The sequence below is a fragment of the Mastigoproctus giganteus genome, chromosome 3 (genome assembly GCF_048544385.1).
Source record: "Mastigoproctus giganteus isolate SK-2022 chromosome 3, ASM4854438v1, whole genome shotgun sequence".
NCBI lineage: Eukaryota > Metazoa > Arthropoda > Arachnida > Uropygi > Thelyphonidae > Mastigoproctus > Mastigoproctus giganteus.
The window spans coordinates 70,469,385-70,491,777 of NC_143577.1; the positions used below are offsets into that span (position 1 = coordinate 70,469,385).

General features: G+C 40.4%; 2 protein-coding genes across 2 annotated transcripts in view; both read left to right on the forward strand.

Annotated features, from left to right (window-relative positions):
- The window catches only part of LOC150088071 (uncharacterized), a 67,077-nt gene extending 66,351 nt beyond the window's left edge, over positions 1-726 (forward strand). The window contains exon 13 of the mRNA XM_090370003.1: positions 445-726. Coding sequence (XP_090226129.1) covers positions 445-726 — 282 coding nt within the window. The remainder of the gene's footprint in view (positions 1-444) is intronic.
- A 4,656-nt stretch (positions 727-5,382) lies between these two features.
- The window catches only part of LOC150088072 (glycine receptor subunit alpha-2-like), a 39,017-nt gene continuing 22,006 nt past the window's right edge, over positions 5,383-22,393 (forward strand). The window contains exons 1-4 of the mRNA XM_090370004.1: positions 5,383-5,387; positions 5,659-5,741; positions 9,065-9,196; positions 19,824-20,053. Of these exons, the coding sequence (XP_090226130.1) occupies positions 5,383-5,387; positions 5,659-5,741; positions 9,065-9,196; positions 19,824-20,053 (450 nt within the window). The remainder of the gene's footprint in view (positions 5,388-5,658; positions 5,742-9,064; positions 9,197-19,823; positions 20,054-22,393) is intronic.

The window sequence follows — 22,393 nt, forward strand, 5'->3', positions numbered from 1 at the left end:
TCGCGACAATTTCCTTTAGTAAAGAGAATTCAAAAGTTCTGTCCTGGAATAACCATTCTGATTATTGCAATAATAATACGCCATTACATTGCAATATTGCCCTTCATAGCCATCAGGCCAGGGATTAACAGTATTAATACAGTATATAAGAGAAATGAATAAATAATAATAACAGAGAACATTGATCAATTAAACATTAGGAAATGTACGTGGAAGCATAAAACGATGTACAATACAATTACAAACAACAATATACAAAGAAAATATAGTGGAAACAACGTGAGACTATTTCAGATGTGTATGCATCTGAAATAGTTTTCATATTAACCTTTAAATCAAATAATATTCCTCTTTTTGAAAAAAAATCAATGCAAAACTAATGATATTTTAATTAAAAACCATTATTTTTAAACAGAAATTGATATATTTTTTTCTCACTTATAGGACTTTCGACTTGACTTTTTCATGCAGCAGAGCTGGCATGTTGATAACGGCACTTGTTCCACGTATTCACGAGAAATAAAGTCAAGAAACGGCGATAATTCAATAAGTGATTTCGGAAGGGGTATTACAGTACCCCCGCAGTATTTTGATATATTTTGGCTTCCAGATACGTTTCTCGCAAATGCCAAGAAAGAGGCACCTCCATATATTAATCCTGAGCCAGAAATTCTGAAGATTAGACGAGTTCCCAGCGGATGCAAGTTGACATATATCCAAAGTTAAGTTCAATTTGATCCATACATTTAACTTTGCTATGCTATTTAAGCAGCTTCAATTTGTACATTATATATGAGGGTTATCCTGAAAGTAATGCACAAAAACGATTAATTATAAACGGAACTTAAATTATAGCATAATTTACTTAAAAAACCTCTCAGTTTAGACTCCTTCACGTCTTATGACTTCTGACCGACGTTTGCGTAATTTTTGAATGCCGTTTAATTATCTCCTGAATACTTCCTAAAAATTCAGGGCTAAAGCCTGAAACCGCGGAAACTTTTAAAGATAAGTTAGTGGGTATACATCATGTCTATATGATGCATCCGCACTAAGTTATGTCCTTAATTTCCCGCGATCTTGAGGCTTCACCCCTGAATTTTTAGTAATTATTAAATTACTCTCCACCATATGGCATCTCTCATATCGTGTAATATTTTCACAACTAGGTTGTCAAATTTTATACCATCGGGTTAAATTCCTATACTATGTCGTTAAGTTTTTGAATAATTTAAAGTTTTTGTCTGAAAACGCAACTCTTTTGCGTTTAGCCATCATTTTCGCGATTTCTAAACAAAAAAGTAAAAAATATATTTTGCTATAAAAAAAAAAAAATTGAGACATCCCTGACAAAAATAACGAAATAAAATTTGTCCTTTTGCACTGCAAAGGAACATAACAATCGATGCGACGCACTAAAACAAACTAAACATTTATTATTATTTTTTATTTGGAGTCTTGAAGTGTCCCGGTTAATCCGATCCTGGTTAATCGAGAGTCTGCTGTATAAATAGACGGGCAACTCGCTGTGAAGGCATTCACAATATGAAATGTGGTGAAATTATGCCAATATAATAAATTTGGTTAATTTACTACGTATAGACACAATCCATACGCACTGACTTATATTTGCTGAAGTTAAGTTGTGTGACGCGTCGCGTCACGGCTACACTCAACGCTTCTAAAGACAAATCTTTATCTACGCAACTGTTCCATGAGCCTGGGAGATAGATGATAATCGCGAGGACTCATATCAAGACTATAAGGGGGAAGTGAGATTGTTTCCCACTTTCAATCGGTGAAACAAGCTGTACAGACTGTGATATGAGGCTTTGCGTTATCATGGAATACGATCATACCAGGTTCCAACATCTATGGCAGCTTTTGATGAAATTTCGGACAAAAATGTTGCGCAGTGGTCTCCAGTTACTGATCTTTCAGGTGGAATACGGTCAACGGAAATAATGCCCTCATAATTGTAGGCCACGGTTACCTTTTTTTTTCTTTCATTGTTGTCGGTGAATTTAGAGGGCATGGTGAAGATGGATGCTTACACTGCGCAAACTGACTTCAGGTTCAAAATCGCGTGTCTGTCTCATAAATGGCAACGATGCATTTTAAAAACTACCTTCTTGTCGGTAATGTGCGGGTAACTGCGTTGGAATTTCTTTATGCTTTGCTCCTCGTTAATCTTACAGAAAATGTGGGACCCATTGGGCAGCCAACCTTTTTGATTTTATAACATCTCAGTTAAAAATTCAGTGAACAGATGATTTTGGTATTCCATATTCATCAAAGATCATACGTCTGTCTTCCTCCCTCCAAAATAGTGATAATAATGGCTGCTGATGTGTTGTCTGTAAATGTTCTCTGTCTATCTGAACTTTGCTTGTCTTCTACACTGGCCTGATTGACTTGGCGCATTATAGCCTTAGATACTAATGCGCCATAAAACTCTCTAAAACAAACATTGGCCTGACCTTGACGAAATCTTTCAGACCAACGTGAAATCGTGCTAATGTTAAATCCTCGCAGACTGGCCACAAAAATTCATTATTTTGTGTCGACGTTCGACTAGGTAAAGTTTCGAGTTTGATAAAATACATCTGACCTGCAACAATATCGCAATCCACAATGGCCGATTTTGGGTCATAACTGCTTCAATGCATCGTGGAAGACTTTCTGATAATTTATACTAGTAAACTAGCCAGATTCCGAGAAAGTTGGTTTCGTTCACCCTTTCAAGTTGTTTTTATTTGTATATTATGTCGAAATCAATATTTAGTGGTTCTTTTTCGTTCTAAACGCCATATATTTTTCTGAATTCAGTATAAGCTGATTCTTTTGAAGCTAACTGCATTAAAGAGCAACGCAGAGATTTTGAGTTGAAGCTGATCAGGGTCGTTATCAGTACTCAGAATGGAAATATCATTGGGGCGCACACACACAGACAGAGATTTAAGGAGAAGGTTAATTTTTATTAGGACATACAACTTGGAATTAACAAAAAACAAACTAACTTTGGTTAAACCTTACAACAAAAGTCTATCAGAATGATTAGCATTCTTTTTCTTATAATTTAGGTTAAAAATAAATTTCGAAGGAATGTAAAGACTTGGTACTTTTTTTTTTTTAGTAATATTCACAGTAAAGTACAAACAAAGATGTCGTTCTCCTTTTTAAATTTTTATTTATTTTAATTTTTAAAATTTACAATATATTAAACTCCGGTTGGGGCCCCTTTGTGAGCACCTGCAAGCGGCGGCTATCACTCTGTGCTGGCCACTGCAACGATTCAATCCTATTCTTTTCAAGACATTCACAGTCCTTGCTTTATCACAAAAAAAAAGTGTTGTCGTATTTGTAGGTATAATAGTTACTTCATTAAAATCACCCAAGTGCAAAGACAGACTTGTTCATAATTAATATAAGATGCAGAATGAATGGTTATAGGTACTGTGACCAGTGGACCTACTCCATGCCAAGAAAACCACCGACACACCATAACATCTCCTTCTCTCACGTGTTGGGACACTACACCATGTAGTGAGCGTTCTCCAAGTACCCTCCACACTCAAACTCGTGCATCAGGCTGAAAGAGCTTGTAGCGAGGTTTGTTACTCCAACGACCGATTTCCATTGATTGACAGTCGGGTTCAATGTGCCTTGCACCCTGCCAACTGACATTGTGTTTTTGTTAACATCATCAAACTCTAAAGGCTTCGCCTTGTCGCTGCAACCATACATCTGTCTTCTGCTGAACGTTTCATTTCCTCATATCCCCTAAAGTTCATTTTCCTCTGTTTTCCAAAATTTTCTTCCTTGGTCGTCCCCTTCCTTTCTTTCCCAATATTTTACCTTCTGAGATATTCACTAAAAACTTGTCTTGGGGTGTGTCCTAAATTTAGATTGTCTTTTCGCCGCAGTCGTGAATAGTTGCCGCTTTTCTTGCATCTCGTTCAAGACAGATTCGTTGGATCTTCGCTTGGTCCAGCAAATCCTCAACATCCTTCTCCCAACCCACATCTCCAATGCCTCCAGTCTCTCGAATTCTTTCTTGCATAATGTCCAGATTTCACTTCCATACGAATGATTTAGCAAACTTTTTCCTGGTCTCGCTGTCGATGTGTTTGCTGGTTAGTATATTTTGCTTGTTACTGAACGCTTGGTTGGCAAGGGTGATTCTTCTTCTGATCTCTGTAGCGCACCGGTTGTCCTCGGTAATGAAATTCCCCAAATAACAAAACTGTTCCACTTTATTGTTCCCCATTTTGATGTTTGTTTGAGGTTGTTCATTCTTGGTGACGAAAAGTATTTTAGTCTTTTGTGCATTTATCCTTAGATGTAAATCTTGTAGCCTTAATAATAGCCCTTCCAACATCTTACACAGCTCCTGCTCTGAGTCAGCTAATAATGCTATGTCGTCCGCGAATCTGATGCAGTGAATCTGTATCAGATTCGCGGACGACATTGCATTATTAGCTGACTCAGAGCAGGAGCAGAGTTTACAAAATTTAATTATCCTAGTAGGCTGCAGCTCTTCCATAAATTCATGGCATGCAACTCTGTATGTCATTGTCATGGCTTGTCTGTGGCCTCTTGCAGTCCAAATTCAGATTCTCTAGGGTCTGATGGTGCGATAAAGTAATCAGCTGTCTCAAGGCCCGCTGGTTCTTATCGGCCAGTATTTCATGAATCTCTGGTTGTTTCTCGAGCTCAGCGTCATCTCTGGGTTTCTATTTCTTGTCTGATGCCATCTGTCGACTTTGAAATATTTGATTTCTGAGGAATATCGCGCAGACATTTTTCCTACATGACATCCAATTTCCCTATGGAAATATATACTTGCCGTATTTCTGCAACTTAAATTCTTTGAACAAATTAGTAGCTACTGCACAACGTCCTATTGTTCTGCCGCATCGTTTTCAAACTTATGACAGTTTCAAAATTTTTTAACTGTCCAAACTGTTGGAAATGAAGGATATATATCTATACTGTAAGGAGTGTAGTTTAGGATTGCCCAATCAACCAAGAGTTTTCAGTGTTGCCATGGTCTTATTGGCAGTACGGGACAGTGTTGTGTGCGCTTTGAAACCTCTTGTGTGTCAATTTGATATGCAAAGCTGAGGTTTTTAAGAAGTATCATAACGAGTTTAATTCTAGTGTGATATACGCAGTTAAGTTGAACTAATGAAAGAGCGGCCGAACGAAACAATACTTGTGTATACCTTTTAAGCATGTGGGTGGAATATTTCTATATTGATTCGTTCGACATATAGACTGTTTGTGAACGCCAGAAAAGTTAGACGTGTGTGCTCTTCGGGGTGCACATGCCAATTTGTACCATTGACAACGAGGTGGAGTTCTGTGGTCTTCGTCGACATGAAGTAAGATCGACTCTGCGAAAGGCTCCGGTACTTTAAGTGAAACTGACAATCGCTGGATGATCTGAGCAACAAAAAGCAGTAATGTGGAGAACACAGTTTGCTAGCTGTTCAAATTTGCAGTAGGAAAACATTTCACTCCAGTGAAGAATGCGTACAGGTTAGACTTCCCGGAATCCACAAACTTAAAGGTGAACACAAACGCAGAGTTATTCGGCAGCTGTTTAAATTGAGAAACGTCTCGACTCCTATTTATTTTTTTCTTGTATTTCAGATTGGCTGCAAAGGTGGGATGTCAGATGACTTTCCAAAAGTATCCATTAGATGTTCAGAGCTGTCCTGCAGAATTCCGGAGCTGTAAGTGTGGACATCTTTTAGATGTTATTATGTTAGTGAGATATTTTTGAAAATGAATGTTGTATTGTGCATGGTAAAATGACATACGATCCATGTCTTCATTTCTCGTTAATTAAAGCATTTTCCTTAGTTTGAGAAATGCCTCTTTCTTTGTGAATGTTACCATCCATTAAATTGAACCCTTGATTTTTAATCAGGAATTATAATCATAAAAGTACCTCCCTTTTTCATTGAAAACGTTATTCATGTCATTTTCTCAAATCCTAAAAGATTTTGAAGTGTGTGTGTCCAAAGCAACTAAAGCTGTGAGAGGACAGTACGTTGCGTATATTCTATGGTCGATTTTCCTGTTTGCTGGACGAAAAACCTCAAATCTCATCTGAGATCTACTAGCTCAGACGTGTTGTGAAAAAAAGCCTATAAAAATTTCTCGCATCATTGACGAGATTAGAACCCTGGTATTTTCCACTTCGTGCGAGGAGGACATTGATTATATTCTTTGCTACCTACGAAGAGCAAATAATACTTTACGCTACCAAAACATTGATATTATTTATTATATTCTGTAATCATGATCAGTGTTTTCTTCCGATAAACTATTCAAAAAGCTTGAGTATTCAGAAGTCATTCATTAGATACAAATCTCTATGGACACATAATACATCAGATACAAATATCTGAGTAGTATGATAAAAAAAAACTCTTGATTTTATTAAATATTAGTTATAATTACAAGCTTTAACAGTGCGTTTTCCAAACACACAAAATAAAATGCAGTTCTTTTAGTGCGAACAAAAATGTGTTTTCATCTAGAAACATTGTTGGTCCACTTGCAGCACGAAAATGCTTAATGGACATGGTTTTGTAGTATCTTTTGTGAACAAGCAAACAAAAAAGAACGTGGGCTTTCAGTGATCTTATTGTGATTGCCGGGCCCGGTGCGCTCCAATTCTCGCCTAGAGTTGGATGCTTAGCAAATAGGTTTTTTTTTTTTTGCCCTCGCCTTTTTTTCCTCATATATATGAGGTCAGTTTTTTTTTTTTTTTTTTTTTTTTACTGTTTTGGCATGAAATTTTTACGGCCGGATGCCCTTCCTGACGCCAACCCTCACTCTTTATCCGGGCTGGGGGATATGCTGTGGTCATTCCCTGATCTTCCGTATTTGGTCGTCATGGGCTCGAACCCTAGTCTAATCAGGAAGCGTGTTGCTACGCACTGCTGCTCTTGGCTACAGAGACGCCAGCAAATATGGTTGAGTAATATATATAAAATAAAATTTAATGCTTTTTTAGTAATATCTGTAAAACTTTACACTACTAATTTTACGATTCCAATTAGTCTCTTCTCAAAATTAATCTCTGTCTGTGTTTGTCTGCCTAACACACACATACATACACAACTGTTAATTTGTAATAATGACAGTGATATTTCAATCACTATTAGTCCATTATCACTTCACCATTCGAACTGTAACTGCAATTTTTTCATTACTGTAGAAGAGTAACTACTTATTGTGTACTTGAGTGGCTATTTCATTAGGTATACCCACCTAATAGTGGCGACTCTCCTCGTTAGTCAGAAAAGCTTAGATTCACCGTGACATGGACTCAATGAGGTATCTAAAGCGTGCAGCAGCGATGCTGGTTCATGTTCACACAACTGCTTCCCACAGTTATAAATTATACGGTTGCGGATCTTTAATGCGAGATCCCACAAGTACTCAAATGTATTGTGACCTGGGAGACAACCACAGTAGGTTGAATTCACTCTTACATTTTTGGAATCAGTTCTGTACATTTCCAACCTTGTGACAGAGCATTGTCCTCTTGGAAGAAGCAATTCGCAGATGAATACATTGTAGCCATGGAGAGATGTTTGTGGCATCCATATATTGCTCTACCAGTATCAAGGTGCGCAGTGTGCATCGCGAAAACACTCCCCACACCATCACCATTACACCGCCACCATCTTTCACTGTTGACAACTGGCAGGACTGGTTCCATGGACTCATGCTGATTCCGCCATATTCTTGTGGTCTCATCAGCATGAAATAGCAGGAACTGATATTGGCCAGACAAGGCAACGTTACAGTACTTTCTTTTGCTGACAGGAGCAGTATAACGTTGTATACAACATTGGCACATGACAATATAAAAACTTCTTCGTGGCTGCAAATCAGGGGTGGGGGATCGCATCAGAAACAAAGTAGGTGATTACAGATGGCGTAAACAAGGTTGACTTAAGTAATAAAGCAAGAACAGTGACAAACAGTTTGCCCTCTCTTAAAATAATAATTCGGAACTTTTTTTTTTTTTTTTTACTACTCCTTGAATCACCCGTTTTCTTAAACCTTATTTTGATTAGCATGAGGTAAGTTCCTTTGGTGATTTTTAATGTTCCTACACCAATAAGTTTGACAATGTCCGTATGATTATCATACTCAGAAATCGAGCTGTCTTTTTTTTTTCAACTGGCCCAGCTGCTTAGAATGCTCAGGCTTTTATTATTAGTGATGATAATACGCACTCTTTAAGGACCAGATCAGTGGTTGCCATCTGGGAATTTGCCTACCTTTACTGATACTTTTAAAAGGTCATGAATAAGAAAGAATGAATGATAAAAACATAACGCCCTATTTTGAAACTCGCTTATATTTAATAAGCGTGTGTTATCGGCTACCTTTTTTGCGATACGTCACGTTTTTCTAATTATTTATCGCATACTTGAAAACATTAAGATCATCAAAAATTACAAAGTGGCGGGGGATGCGGGGCTTCAGCCCCTATAAAAGAGACTTGATCAAAACGAAAGAAAAACAAAAAAACGGTGTGTAACTTTTCTCTAAATTGAAGTAGTGGCTCTGATTCTCAGTTTCTACTACAGAGAAATCCTGGGTGCCCATTGCGAAGGAGCACGGAAACTGTAACCATGCCATTCGCTGAACTCCCTTTATTTCGTCATCGATTGTTTCGAATATTGTCGAAAAAGTTCGGTCTTATAGGACCTCACTAGAGATTTATTAATAATCTCTTCTCCCATAGTCTTTCTAATAACTATTCTTAGCTACTTGTCACTTGCTATTATAACAGTATGAAAATACAATTGTCAACGTTTCTCAATCTGTTGTTCCCGAAACGTTTTTTACAATTGTATATATTTAAATAATACCTAAGTAGACCATATTATGTGTGAAAGTTTTGTTACTTGGTTCTCCTTAGGTGTTTATTTTTTTGTTCATTTTTAAATTTATAATTTTAATTTACCTTAGGTTCACATAATCAGCCATTTCCTACCAATTACCAACAATTAATCTATTCTTTTAGATTCTTATGGCAATAACATAGTCGTTTATTACTGGAATTCAAGTTTCGCGATTGATGTCAATCCAGATTTGAGGCTTCTGCAACATGAAATGTATTTTGATATTGGTAATACATTTACCATGAATTTGGGAAGTGAGTAAATAATTTTTTTCTTAAGTATTAGTATTTTAATGAACATTTTAATAAATTTAATGAATAATTCCGCATTCATTCAATAATTTATTTAATTCCACTATTCATATCGTATATGGGGAAAACATTTTAATGTTCTTGTATGATAACATACGTATAGGAATTTAACCCTTTGCGGCTTCATGGCTAAGGATTTTCTAGAAAACTCAAGATTTACTCATGTAATTGAAACACACGCGCTGAAGTACGTGGCGTGATTTGTTATAGTTAAGTAGATGGTTCTTTAGGCTAGTACAGACAGTCTTCCAAATACGATAGTTAGAGATTGTTGCCTCAGTGCGTAAAACACTGATGGGAGTGATATTCAGAGCCCACATGTAAATCAAGGGGGCGGAATTTTGGTGAAGTTCTATGACAAGCAACTTCTCTGCTTGTACCTTTAGTGGTTGGATTGTTAATAACCCTGAGTATTCCCTCCATGTGCAAGTCCATAAACATTGCAGATAGTATACTTCAAGTGATCATCTAAGACTTCTAGGTGAGAATCAATGTAAGCGGCGGTCGAGGTTGGGTGTGCACATCACACAAAGGGATACCACTCCCGCTGTGTAACCAGGCAATCGCACATCTGGTGCAATACCACCACTTTGCATCACCAAGATACCTACCAAGAGGACTTGAACAACACCTTCTGGACACCAAAGATTGAGTACCTAGCATTCACTGATTTTGCCCAGAAACTGTTTGCAAGACGGAGAGCCAACTATGCCATCGCCCACAACTGACAACACTCAGGATAAATTCAATCCTGATAAAGCAACTGGATCAGGATAAATCTAAGCCCCAAGGCACTGTTTAAAAATATGGACAGTAACCAACGAGAAGAGCCTGGAACTAATCAGGTGAAATGAAAAGGAAACCCCAATGTCCTATCACAGACGAGACCCCGACTGAGGACAAATGCTAATTCACAAAGCAGGCGAACGGACTACTACTATAAACACAACAAAAGTACAGATAAACACTCGAGGATTGCACCGGACTGGACCATAGGTACATCGACTGTGACAAGGAAGAACAAGAAGTGAACTTAATAATGAACACCCACGAGGTGCTCGCCTACAACTAGAAGCAAAATCAGAGGACATCCACGTAAAGTGTGTTTAGGGTCAAACGGCACAAGGGGTTCCCTCCATCTCCGCGTAGTTTACATTGTGGGTGAACCAGTTGACTGGAAAAGCCAGAGATTTAAAAGTGTATGGACTTTGTATATGTATGATGCCTTGTACCGTTGGTCATTTAGCCGCTGGGCCCCTACTGAGGCCCAACGTTGCCCCCCTTACGCCCCGTGGAGGCAGACCAGGAACCCAGTAGTCTGTTTCACTCTGGCAGGTCCTGCCACTTAATTTCCTGAGATTTCGGCGGCTAGGACCTTAAAAAAAAAAAGAAAGAAAGAAAGAAACGCGTCGACGTAGAGGTAGAATCGCTTAGTTTTGCTAGGCCAAGTTATGGGCTTAAGGTAATTTAGGTATGTTAAGTTTTTGGTATGTAGGGCTTTCGCTAGCGTATAGATAGAGGGGGGAGGCAGAAGGCTGGGGGGAGAAAGACAGAAATATGGGGCCAATAGAGTAGGTAGCCCCAGTTTTCAGTGGGACATGCCCATGTCCCACTGAAAACTGGGGTAGAAGAAGTAGAAGATATAGGGTGGAGAGGACAAACAAACAAACAAGCCCTCTTCAGATCGCCATATGGCTATTGGCAGCTATTGTTTCAAGTTTCTTTACTCAAAGGGCAAGCTCCGTCCTTGTGCTTGTGTCCCTCATCTTTAGTTGCAGCCTTTACATTGTGCTGGCTGGTGTCTCAATAGTGGCACTTGATGTCAGTCATTGTAGATGGTGATTAATGTCCTTCTCCTGATGAAGAGGTCTTGTGCCAACTGGGATAATGCTCTATATTCATCCTCAGTATCTATGAAATGGGATTCCAATCCTTTTGGTAGGTATCTTATTTTTGTTATAAGTACCCCTCTGAGGTCTTCATATTGTGGGCACTCGTACACTATGTGATTCCAGCTTTCTGTCTCCCCGCACGTACAGTTTGGGTCCTCAGTGAGTCCGAATCCGTGCAGCTTCTCATCCACGTAGCGGGAACAAAGGGATCCTTGCTCCTGTTCCAAGACAAATACCGGACCGACAACTCGGACGGAGTTGACGCGTGTGACACGCCGCCCAGCTGCCGACGCCACATGGCGATCTGAGCCGGGCAACCTAGCCTGACATTTTTAAATCTTGGGGTGGAGGGGCTCCACCCCTCATTTCTTTCTGGTGAGGCATGTGCATGCCTCACTGATCTACTGGGGTCACCTACTCTATTGTCCCCATACTTCTGCCTTATTCCCCCCGTCCACAGTCTCCTCCCCCTCTATCTTTACGCAAGCGTATGTCCCCACACCAAAACTTTAAACAACTCCAAATTAACTACGCCCACTTTCGGCCTTCTTACATCTAAGCGATATTTTCCCACGCAATTGAAGACGTGTACATATTACGCACACATATATTTTTATTTAAATGTGCGTGTGTATATGTATTTATCCTTATATGTAATTTTTTTTTAATAGATCCTAGCTGCTGAAATCTCAGGAAATTTAGGCGGCAGGACCTGCCAGAGTAAAAATAGTCTACTAGGTTTCTGATCTGCTTCCACGGGGCGTAAGTGGGGCAACGTTGGGCTTCAGCAGGGGTCTAGCGGCTAAACGACCAGATGAACAACGGTACACGACATAACAAATTCAATACCCACACACTTTTTTAAATCTCTGGCTTTCCCAGCAAACTGGCACACCCATAATGTAAGAAACGCGGAGATGGGGGAAACCCCTGGAGCCGCTAGACATCAACACACTTTACATGTCTGCACGTGTAGTACAGTGGTATTGTCACAGCCCTCTCCACACCGGTTGGAAAAGGCCCGGGTTCGCATCCCGTCGATGACGTGAGAAACGTTTTATGGGCTTTTTTGACTGAATTAGTCGGTCTCAGGCATAGATAGCAAGGTTCCCCCCCGGAAAACATGCTGGTTTTTCGTCCAGCAAAACAGGAAAATCGACTAGAGAACACACGCAATTTACAGACCCAATACACATGGGTAGCTGAAAGGTAATTTCCAGGGGACCCTAATATAATAGTTTAGTTTGCCACTTTGTATATTGGAGGCAAGAAGTGACGAAACCCACGTTTAGCTTCCAGATCAAAGCTCTGGACCCCACCTCTTCTGTCATGCAGTATGGCCGATTTCTTTTGAGATGATGTTGGACATCATAACGAGATCCAATATTCCTTACATTTCGAGAGCACAGTCTAGAAGGGTTTTCAGGCCTTCTGCTAGCTAATTGTCTACCATATCGAACCTATTGGTGCTTCTCTAGGAAGCATCTGGATCATCTAATGTTTAATGTCCTTGCCTCTACAGCCCCAGCTAATGACTGAAGTGGATCCAAGTAGTGTGTACGCGGGAGGCATTGTCGAGACCACCTTTTGTCATGGAATTAAGTACACTTAATGCTCTTGCTGTTTTTACGCCAAATACAAAAATTACATTAATACCTCCATACTTTTACTGAATGCATAATGAATAGGCAAATTAATAGACAAAGTTATCTGCGAAAAGATCTTAACCTCCTAAAAAAAAAAAAAAACACCTCTCATTCATTTTAGAAATATACACAGTATATATGGCCTCGCTTCCAGTCTGAATGATGTCCATATCCGATTACAAACTGCCAAGCCCGACCTACTTTTTCTGTAAGAATCCCAATTATCGGTTGCTTTGAGCACTATTATTTACCCTTTGATTTATTCACTTATTTATTTATTCACTCTTTGATTTCTTTTGCTTAAAAGTGCGCTTGTGCATATGCACGCTCTGATATTCCTTCTCAAAGCCTTCCTAACTAGGATTCTCCTCTAGTTTAAAATCTTGCTAAGCAATTCGGCTAAATTCATAAGTTCACTCTATCGTTTTCCCAACTCCACTGATCACTCTGAACGCTGTCTTTCTTTCTTTGGAAATTGACTTTTTTTAGTCTAAGTTTCCTAACAGTGAGGTAATTTCCCTTGATTTTAATTTTCCCAGCTTCAGTTAGTTTTGTTCTCTAATTGTGAGGACCAAGCTGACCGAAATGCTGAAGCTTTTGCAATTAATGACCTTATACAGAAGTTTGTTCATTTACCTGCTAGGATGCCAGTCGATCCTGATCACGGATCCAACAATCTTGAGCATCTTTTCATCAACTGTAACTGTTCAGGGTACATAATCGATATTTGTGATCCTCTAGACACCTCAGATGTGATTGTCTCTTCTCCAATGGATTCTTCCCCCACCTCTTTCATGGACATTGTCTCGTGTCATTTGGCATTACAAGAATGCGAAATGGGACGATCTGCGAGATTCCTATTAATCTTTTGCTTGGCTGGAGTGCTGTATAAATAACTTAATTGAAATGTTTGCTCAGAACATGTCAGCGAAATTATCCCTGTAGGAATGAAATCTTTCATTCTACATTCCTCCGAAAACCTCATTTATTTAAATCTTCGTTTTTCAATTACTCTAAGGCTATTAAAGGTCAGAATGTTGCATTAAAATTGAGTTCTCCTAACTCTTGTATCAAAGATCTTGTTAAATTACCTATCATTATTGGATATTGCTCATATCCAGCTGATTCATAAAAGGGTGACATCTCTCCCTTGCAATTATCATCCCATTGCACTTACCTATAAGAAAGTGAAAAAAGGCGGCAAAGAATAGGAGTAAGTTTAGGAGCACAGGTTTTGAGAACAAGTGGAGAAATACCATCAGGACCTGGAACTTTCTTAGCATCGAGATTCGTCAAAATCCTTCTGGCCTTTTGACGGAAGACCACAGGAGGCATTGAATGGAGCGTGTTGGGAATGGTGGGAGATGTTTTACCAAGATCATTAATATATGAGTGGGAAGAAAAATGGGATGCTAGCAGGTCAGGTTTATCCTTGGCTGAAGTGACAACAGAACCATCTGGTTTTAACAGAGGTGGGAGCAGAGATGGGCAAAAGTTGCGGACAATAGCTCTGGCAAGAGACCAGAATGCTCGGCTACCATTAGGGCAAGAAGTAAGTTTTCTACTCTGTCTGTTCAAACTCTAGTTTGGACTGATTAATAACTGCTATACAATTGTTGCGAGCTTTGGTGTAGCCAGAAAATGAAACTGAAGAATAGGAAACAAGCCAATTACGATAGCAACGTTCTTCTCTTGAACAGCCTTAGCACAATAATTGGAAAACCAAAGTTTAGATAAAGGACGAGATTTTAAAGTGGAGTGTAGAATAAAGGATTCCATTCCTACAAGAATAATTTCACTGACACGATCTGAGCAAACGTTAACATCAGAAGTTTTGAAACCAAGGAAAAGAAGAAAAGAAAGACCAAGGAAAAGAAGAAAAGAAATCTCGCAGGTCATCCCATTTTGCATTCTTGTAATGCCAGACAATAAGAGGTTGGGAATAGTCATGAGATAAAGGTTCCATTGGTGAAGAGACAATCACCAAGTTGTGATCTGAGGTGCCTAAAGGACCACTCGCTTCGACCGTGTACTTAGGAGCGTTTTTCGTGAGGAAAAAAATCAAGCGTGTTAGCTGTATGGTCAGGATTGTCCGGGTATCCTTGTAGGTAATTGAACAATCTGTGCAAGGTCATTAGTAATTGCAAAAGCCTCAGCATCTCGACCAGCTGGGTCAGTGGACTAGAAAATGGAAGCCAGCTGGAGTTGCGAACATTAAAATCACCAAGGAAAATTACCTCACTCTTAGGAAAGTTGGACTGGAGAAAGTGAAGTTGCAAAGAGAGGAAGTCAGAGCTCCAAGTGATTAGTGGAGTTGGGAGAACGGTAGAGACAACAAGTGAATTTGTCACAATTGGGTAGAGATTTTAAGCCAGAGAAGATTCCAAACTACTAAGTCTCTGACAGGGAACATCGGAACGGACATATGCAGAAATACAACCTTTGAGGCGAAAGGAATCATACAGCGAATAATTTGGGCAACTGAGATGAGCAGTGGAAATGGACATCGTTGAGATTAGAATTGAGACCACGTACATTTGTGAAATAAACTGGGAAGTGTTTGGGAGGTTTAGATCTTTTCGCAGATAAGCTTGTTCTATTAGTTTGACAATTCATTGTGTATTCAATAGTAAGAAAAAGGGGGGACATGATTAATGAAATTTTTGGATTGGCATACACATGGTAAGAAAATACCCAGATCCTTGACATAACGTGGCCTCGACAATGCCCCCCGCATACACACTATTCGGATTACCTCCAGTCACTATCTGGCAGAGTAGAGGGAGCAAGATTATACACTAGCTGATCCGGAAGCCTCCTAAAGAGTTACAGATAGGTAAGGTGTGTTGAGGGTCTAACGGCTCCAGGGGTTCCCCCATCTCTGCGTATTTTCTATGTTTCGGGCAAGCCTGAGATTATTTTTTTAAATGTATGGTTGATGTGCTATGTTGTGTGTTGTGCCCTTTGTTCATCCGGCCTATTAGCCGACAAGTCCCTAGTGGGACCTGACGGGTCAACACCCTGCCACGGGGAGGCTGGGCGGGTGTACCCAGCGAGGCTATTTAACTCTGGCAGGTCCTGCGACTTACTTTCCTGAGATTTCAGTGGCTAGGACCTAAAAAGAAAAAAATATATATAAATAAAATAAATTGTAGAAGTCTCGAGCGTAGTTTAGTGAGTTAAGGTTCTTTTAAACATCGTTTGGGGTTTACACTGAAAGTCTGTAAGGCCTGAAAGGTCGGGCATAAATTTTGATGTTGAGCTGATCGCTATGTAAGATGAAAGTTTTGAGACGGGAGGCAGAAGACTGGGGGGAGTAGGAAGCAAAGGGTCGATAGAGATATCCCCCCGTTTTACAGTGGAGCATGCCCATGCTTACCAGAGGGAAAGAAGAGTGGCAAGGGGGAAGAGGGTTCTCCCCCCTGCGAGGAAATGGGGTTTAAAGAAGATCCTGCAGGTGCAGGATCTGAGAGCCAGATGGCGCTCTACTCTAGCTCTGGGACGCTTCAGTGTTGGTCTCTTTCAGGAAATTCGTCTGTGTGACGAGAATTTGTCTTGTCTGGGGTAGTTTTCCCCAAGATAGTTTTCTCCTTTTCCTGTGAGCAACTTTGATTAGTCTTTTAGGAACTAATGGTGCATTTTTCTCTGAATTTTCTTCTTTGATTCTGATTTGTTTGAGTTTCTCCCTTGTTCTGGTTCATCTATTCCTTCTAAGTTTAGGCTTTTCTATTGAGTGTTGTAGTGCAATAATTGTTTTCCTTCTTGTAAATAGTTGAGTTGCAAAGTTGGTAAACGCTACAAACTCTTGTGTATTCAAGAGTCGGGATTCTTGGTTAATTGGATTGTACTGGATGTTTGTAATGAGGCTTGCTCTTATGTCGTCATAATTTTCACATTCATGCATGACGTGAGTCCATGATTCGGGTTCTCCGCAAGTACAATTTCTATTTTCTGCTATGCCTAGCATGTTTAGTTTTTCCTTAAACGTACCAATAGGTTCGGTCCAGTGTACTAACTAGCGGTCGGCCTGCGAACACCGTTTTAGAGCTGTACCCTCGAAATGTAAGGAAGATTGGTTCTCGCCATGATGTTCATCATAACCTCAAATGTCATCAGTCATACTGCATGATGGAAGAGATGGGAAAGGAAACTTAGTTCTGGAGACTAAACATGGGTTCCACCACTTCAAGCCTCCAATAAGTAAAGTGGTGGTATTGCACCGGTTTATTAGTCATCTACCACCTAGTATTGCCTGGTAAAACAGAGGGGCGGCATTCTTCCATGTGGTGTGGACGCCACACGTCGACCCCTGATTACGTTGGTTCACACCTGGGTGGTCACCCACAGTGTGCTTGTACTTGGAGGTTATACCCAGGATTACTAACAGTACCACCATCGTGAAGGTGCTTATCTTGTTTATCTTGCTCTTCATTTGTCGTCTTCGGTTCATCATGAAAAGTGTTTCTTGACTAATTTTTTTCTTTGGATTTCCTTTAATCTATTTATTTCTCGAGCTTTATCACTTTCATAAAGTTGTATTCCTCGTCGATATCTTGGTCCTGAAAGGTCTGCAGAAGCTGGAACTTGTTCTTAAGTTCCAGTACATACTGCTTTTTCTCCTCTTCTGTTATATCAAAGACTTTCGTATTATTCACTCGAGTCAGTTTAAATGTGGCATCACTCATTTAATCTGAAATTGATTCCATGAGGCGCTTCTGATTCCTCTCACTGTTTTTGTGGTGAGGATGAAGGCTAGGAGTATGTTTTACCTCACAGTCCCATGTATCTGGTCCACAGAGCTGAACTGTCTTTCATCACTTCTGCCCTTGTTCGTGATCCGTGAAGAGGAACACCTCATCTGTAACTTTTGCTCTTCTTGCATTTTTCTGACAAAGTCTTATCCCTGCAGAGGTTCCTGCTGTTCTCTTCTAGACAATCTGTTATTGAAATATCTATAGAAATACCTTCAACTACAGGCGCACTTTAGCCACAGTAGCTCTTGCGCCAAGAATTCTTAAATCAAACCAAACTAAACAAGCGTACCTTCAAATAGAACTTCAACTGTTCTCACCCCTGTTATTTCTTTTGCATCCACCTGATGATTTTTTACTTAGGACCATGCACACCTGCCATAGAGCTATCCTGTTTGGTCTGCCATGGGAGCATTCCTCTCAACATTGGCCGCTACTCTCCTCGCTAGATTGGGATTCACCTACTGCTGTTGGCATGGAAAGTTCTCTTCTCTGCTGATGGAATGAAATATTCTTCTCTTGCTGAATACGACTGCTATTCTCGTCACTAGTATGCAATTTGCTACTGCTGGAAGCAGGAAAGTTCTTCCACACCGTGCAATTTAGTGTTCTGGCTGCCCTCACTGCATGTGTAGTTATCAAGAAACATGTTTTTGCCGACACCAGGTACTCTCCAATGTGTCTTTTCACAGCCCAGTGGCATACAGCTGACCACATGCTTCATCTCTTCTTTTTCTTTCTCCCTCTATCCTGTAACCTTCTTCCTCTACACCTTCCACCACTACAATTCTTTAAATCGTCATGGGCTTGTCTCTCTTATGGTCTTGGCCAGACTTCAGATAGCCCTAATAGTGATATAGCAGGTGAATTGATGGCCCGCCTCCCCATGGCAGGGACTGTAACTGTAACTTGATCAATTAAATCATTGTACGTTATCGCGGTTTTCATACAGTGCTAAACTTACTGTAGTGTCACTTTTTGAAACTAATATGTTTAGGCCTTTAGTTTCCACATGATTTAGATACTGCTTATTCCAAATTTCATCCCAAAGCCGTTTCATGGGTGGCTATTTCTAGGAGGCCAAAGTAAAATAAGTTATTCATAATTACCCGGTATTGATATATTTAAAATTTTATACATACAAATATGTGTGTGTTAGCAACACCTACCTAATAATAATTCGTGGAGCCACCTTTTGCCCACCACTCTTGTTACAGCCTGTACATGTCTTGGTATGGACTCCAAGGTGTTGCATGGCGTCCTGGGGTACTGTTACTCATGTGTTGCATAATGTATCCAGTGGGTCTGAAACATACTCATTTCGGATGAGTAGGGCGGCTATGGGAGGATTCATTTTCATGTTCTTGAAACCAGTTAGCAAGCTGCAGGACATTGTGGTTTGGTTCGTTGTCTTGTTGATAGAAGCCAGAGTGGGCTGGATACCCTGTCATTATGAAGGGTTTTAGTTGGGTGGGGACGATAGGCGTTCCTGTGTAGCTGTTGATTAACGGTGCTCGAAGGACAGACACAGGTCATGCAACGAAATAGTCTCCCAACATCACCGCTCCAGCCTGCCGAACACCAACAGTGCGTCCAGATGCCAAGGTGTCATGTTGCATTTCTCCAAATGCCGATGCATCCATCAGCATGATAGAGTTGGAAATTGGTTTTATCAGATCAGTCAACAGGTTTTCATATATAGGTGGCCCAGCGTTGGTGCCGACATGCCCATTCAAAGCGAAGTTTCTTGGGTCATGTGGTGACATGGGTACCCCAGACGGCCGTCCACTGCCATAGCCTGTGCGAGCAAATGTTCAGCTCATAATCCATATGTTATGAGACAAGGCACACAACGGTCACTGCGTTCGTCGACCACACGTGGGTGTCCCACGTGTAACCTTTGGCTGGTTGTTCTACCGCTGTTTATCTAGTTGCGATAGACTCGAGACACCAGAACGGCAGCACTTAACCATGTTGAATGTCGAGACAGGCCTGAGATATTGGCACCTGCACATCTTGCCTCCGCAATCATTTCGCGTTGGAAGTCGGAGAAATTTCGACACAGACTCATTCTTCCTCGCCGACACTCAAAAGCTGATTGGCACGTGTGTGAAGTATAATCTTATATTAGACCAGCCCATTCCTGCATAGAGGGTGTTGCTAATGCAAAGTATAACTCAGTATATATGCACAAATATAAACTTTTTTTTCTTTTTACCTAAAACAGAACTCGTTATTTAACAAGCGTTTTCTTATTAACCGATTCTGTTTTGTTTTTCAGATAACTATTCTGTGTTTTATGTGAACTTCACTTTTGAAAGGCTGTTGGGCATACAAGTAATGAATGTGTATGTGCCCAGTACACTAATAGTGATTCTTTCGTGGTTCAATTTTTGGCTCGGCCAGGACATCTTCCAGTCTCGTATTTCAATATGCATCAGTTGCTTACTTGCCCTTGTCAACCAGTTCGCAGGGGCAAGCTCCTTCCTACCTCCAGTTTCTTATATTAATGTAAGTTTTATTAAATTAGAGTGTAGAAGATAGTATTCTTGATATAACTTATTAATTTTTAAGATTTCAGTGTTTTAATGCTTTGCCACCAGCTACTTTACTACTGGCAGCACACTGGTGTTATTTAATCCTTTCATATTTACTTAAATATTAACCGAAATTTCTTTTGATACAAATTTTCAAAAAATATAAGGCATTTTTATGAAAAAAAAAATCTTTACAGAACCCTATTTATTGGGTACTTTAGGATTTGGAGACCGCTCCACCGAAATGTCAGCTCTTTCCAGTTAAATTCCTATTCTCTGATTTTTGGTGTCGTATTTGCTGCGGATCTTTTGCGGATTACCTCATACTCACTGTCCCTGCCAACACAGCTTGAGAACATGCCAAACTACTTTCTCCGACTTCAAGGCTGGGCAAGATTGCACCATCTCAGGATCTCCCCCAACGAAAACAAGCTCTATCCTGCTGAAGGGTACTCTAATTATCAGACCGCCACCACAAATAAAAATTGAAGGTGAAACAGTTAAACTAACAACGCAGCTAAAATATCTTGGAATCATTCTCGATCCAAAGCTGTCATTCCAACCAGATCTTAAAAATCTGAAAGCAAAGATCAGAAATGAGCTGTTACCTATGCCTCTGGCATCTGGTTCACGAAGGTTACAGCTGCAACAAAAAAGGGAGACTCTCGAAACGATTCAGCGTTCAATCCACTTAAGCATCACCCGTGCCTGCTGCACAGCACGCACGGATGATGGTTATTTTATTATTATTTTTTTAAAATTATTTATTTTAACTTGGTCTCTGTCCAGGAAGCTCAAGCGACCAGCCAGAGAAGCAATCTGTACTGCCTGGCTCCACCTCCTAGTGGTGTGTACGGGCAATGAAGGGTCCCAACAGGGGCTCCACGGCCAAGAAGCCAGAAGAACAACAGAACACTACATAAACCCGCACGCCACACACACTTCTGGCATTTACCAAGTATTGTTTTCCTCACAAGAGTACTAAAGGCGCAGTTGTGGAAAACCACTGGTGATGCCTTACCCACAAACACCATGTGGATGTTGTCTCTCGTGAGGACGAGCTTCACTTTTCTATTTTCGCTTATTTCTGTTACCCCGTTGGTACTGGGTCAATTGGCCTATCTTGACTCTTACTACTTCAATCTTCTGCTGAAGCCTTCTTTCTCAAGAAGGCGGTTTCTTGTTTTCTCGTTCCTCTTGCTGCTAGTCTCTCGTTTCTCTTCTATTGATCCTAGAGGTAGCATAGTATAGGGCTGTATGCATGACTTCCAGCGTGGCTCCGTTGTTCCTCTTGCTGCTAGTCTCTCGTTTCTCTTCCATTGATCCTAGAGGTAGCATAGTACAGGGCTGTATGCATGACTTCCAGCGTGGCTCCGTTATTTTTGAGGTAATGTGGTATTTGCCGATTGAGGTGGTCTGTAACTTGTCACAGGATTCTAGTGGGTTTCTGCTTCGTTAAGGTGGGGTTCTTTCCCTCGAATTCTGTTAGGGCCTTTAACTCTTCTTCTATTCTGTATATCATGACCTCGTCTGTTTCCACTTCAGCAACTATGGATTGTATTTCTTCTTGCTCTTCCTCCTCTGCCTCTATGTTGTCAGAGTTCTTTGTTCTCTGTAGTCGGTCGCTCATATCCTGCTTACTTTTTTCCAAGATTGCAGGAGCTATCAGATTCTTCTTAACGATGGTCCTTCTCTAGTCTGCTATTCGCTGTTTCTTGACCTGAAAAGTCGGGAGCCGTTCAAACCACTTGTAGTTTCATCCCGTACATTGTCATTTTTCTAGCAGGGATAAGGAGGTAATTATTCCCTTGTATAAGGCAATGGTTAGGCCACACCTTGAGTACTGTATACAGATCTGGAGGCCTCACTTCAAGAAGGATGTAGAGCTGCTGGAACGAGTACACAGAAGGGCAACAAGATTAGTGAATGGAACAAAGGGGTACTCTTACGAAGAAAGGCTTAAGTTTTGCAAATTACAGTGTCTGGAGACTAGGCACCAGCGAGGTGATTTGGTAGAGGTGTATAAAGCCTTGAATGGTTTGAGCATGCTCAATGCTGATGGGATTGGTCCTCTTGCTCAGAATAATCATCTGAGAGGCATAAATTCAAATTGAGGAAAGACCGATGTAGGATAGACGTGCAGAAATTTGCCTTTAGCCAGCGGGTAGTTGGTTGGTGGAACAGACTTCCATCTCTTGTCGTGGAAGTTCATAGCCTAAATAAATTTAAGGCTCAGCTGGACAGGTATTTCGAACGAACGGAGGGGTGAAGTGGGTTTTTTGTTTTTGGCTGATGCTGCATAAGCTTGCTTTCT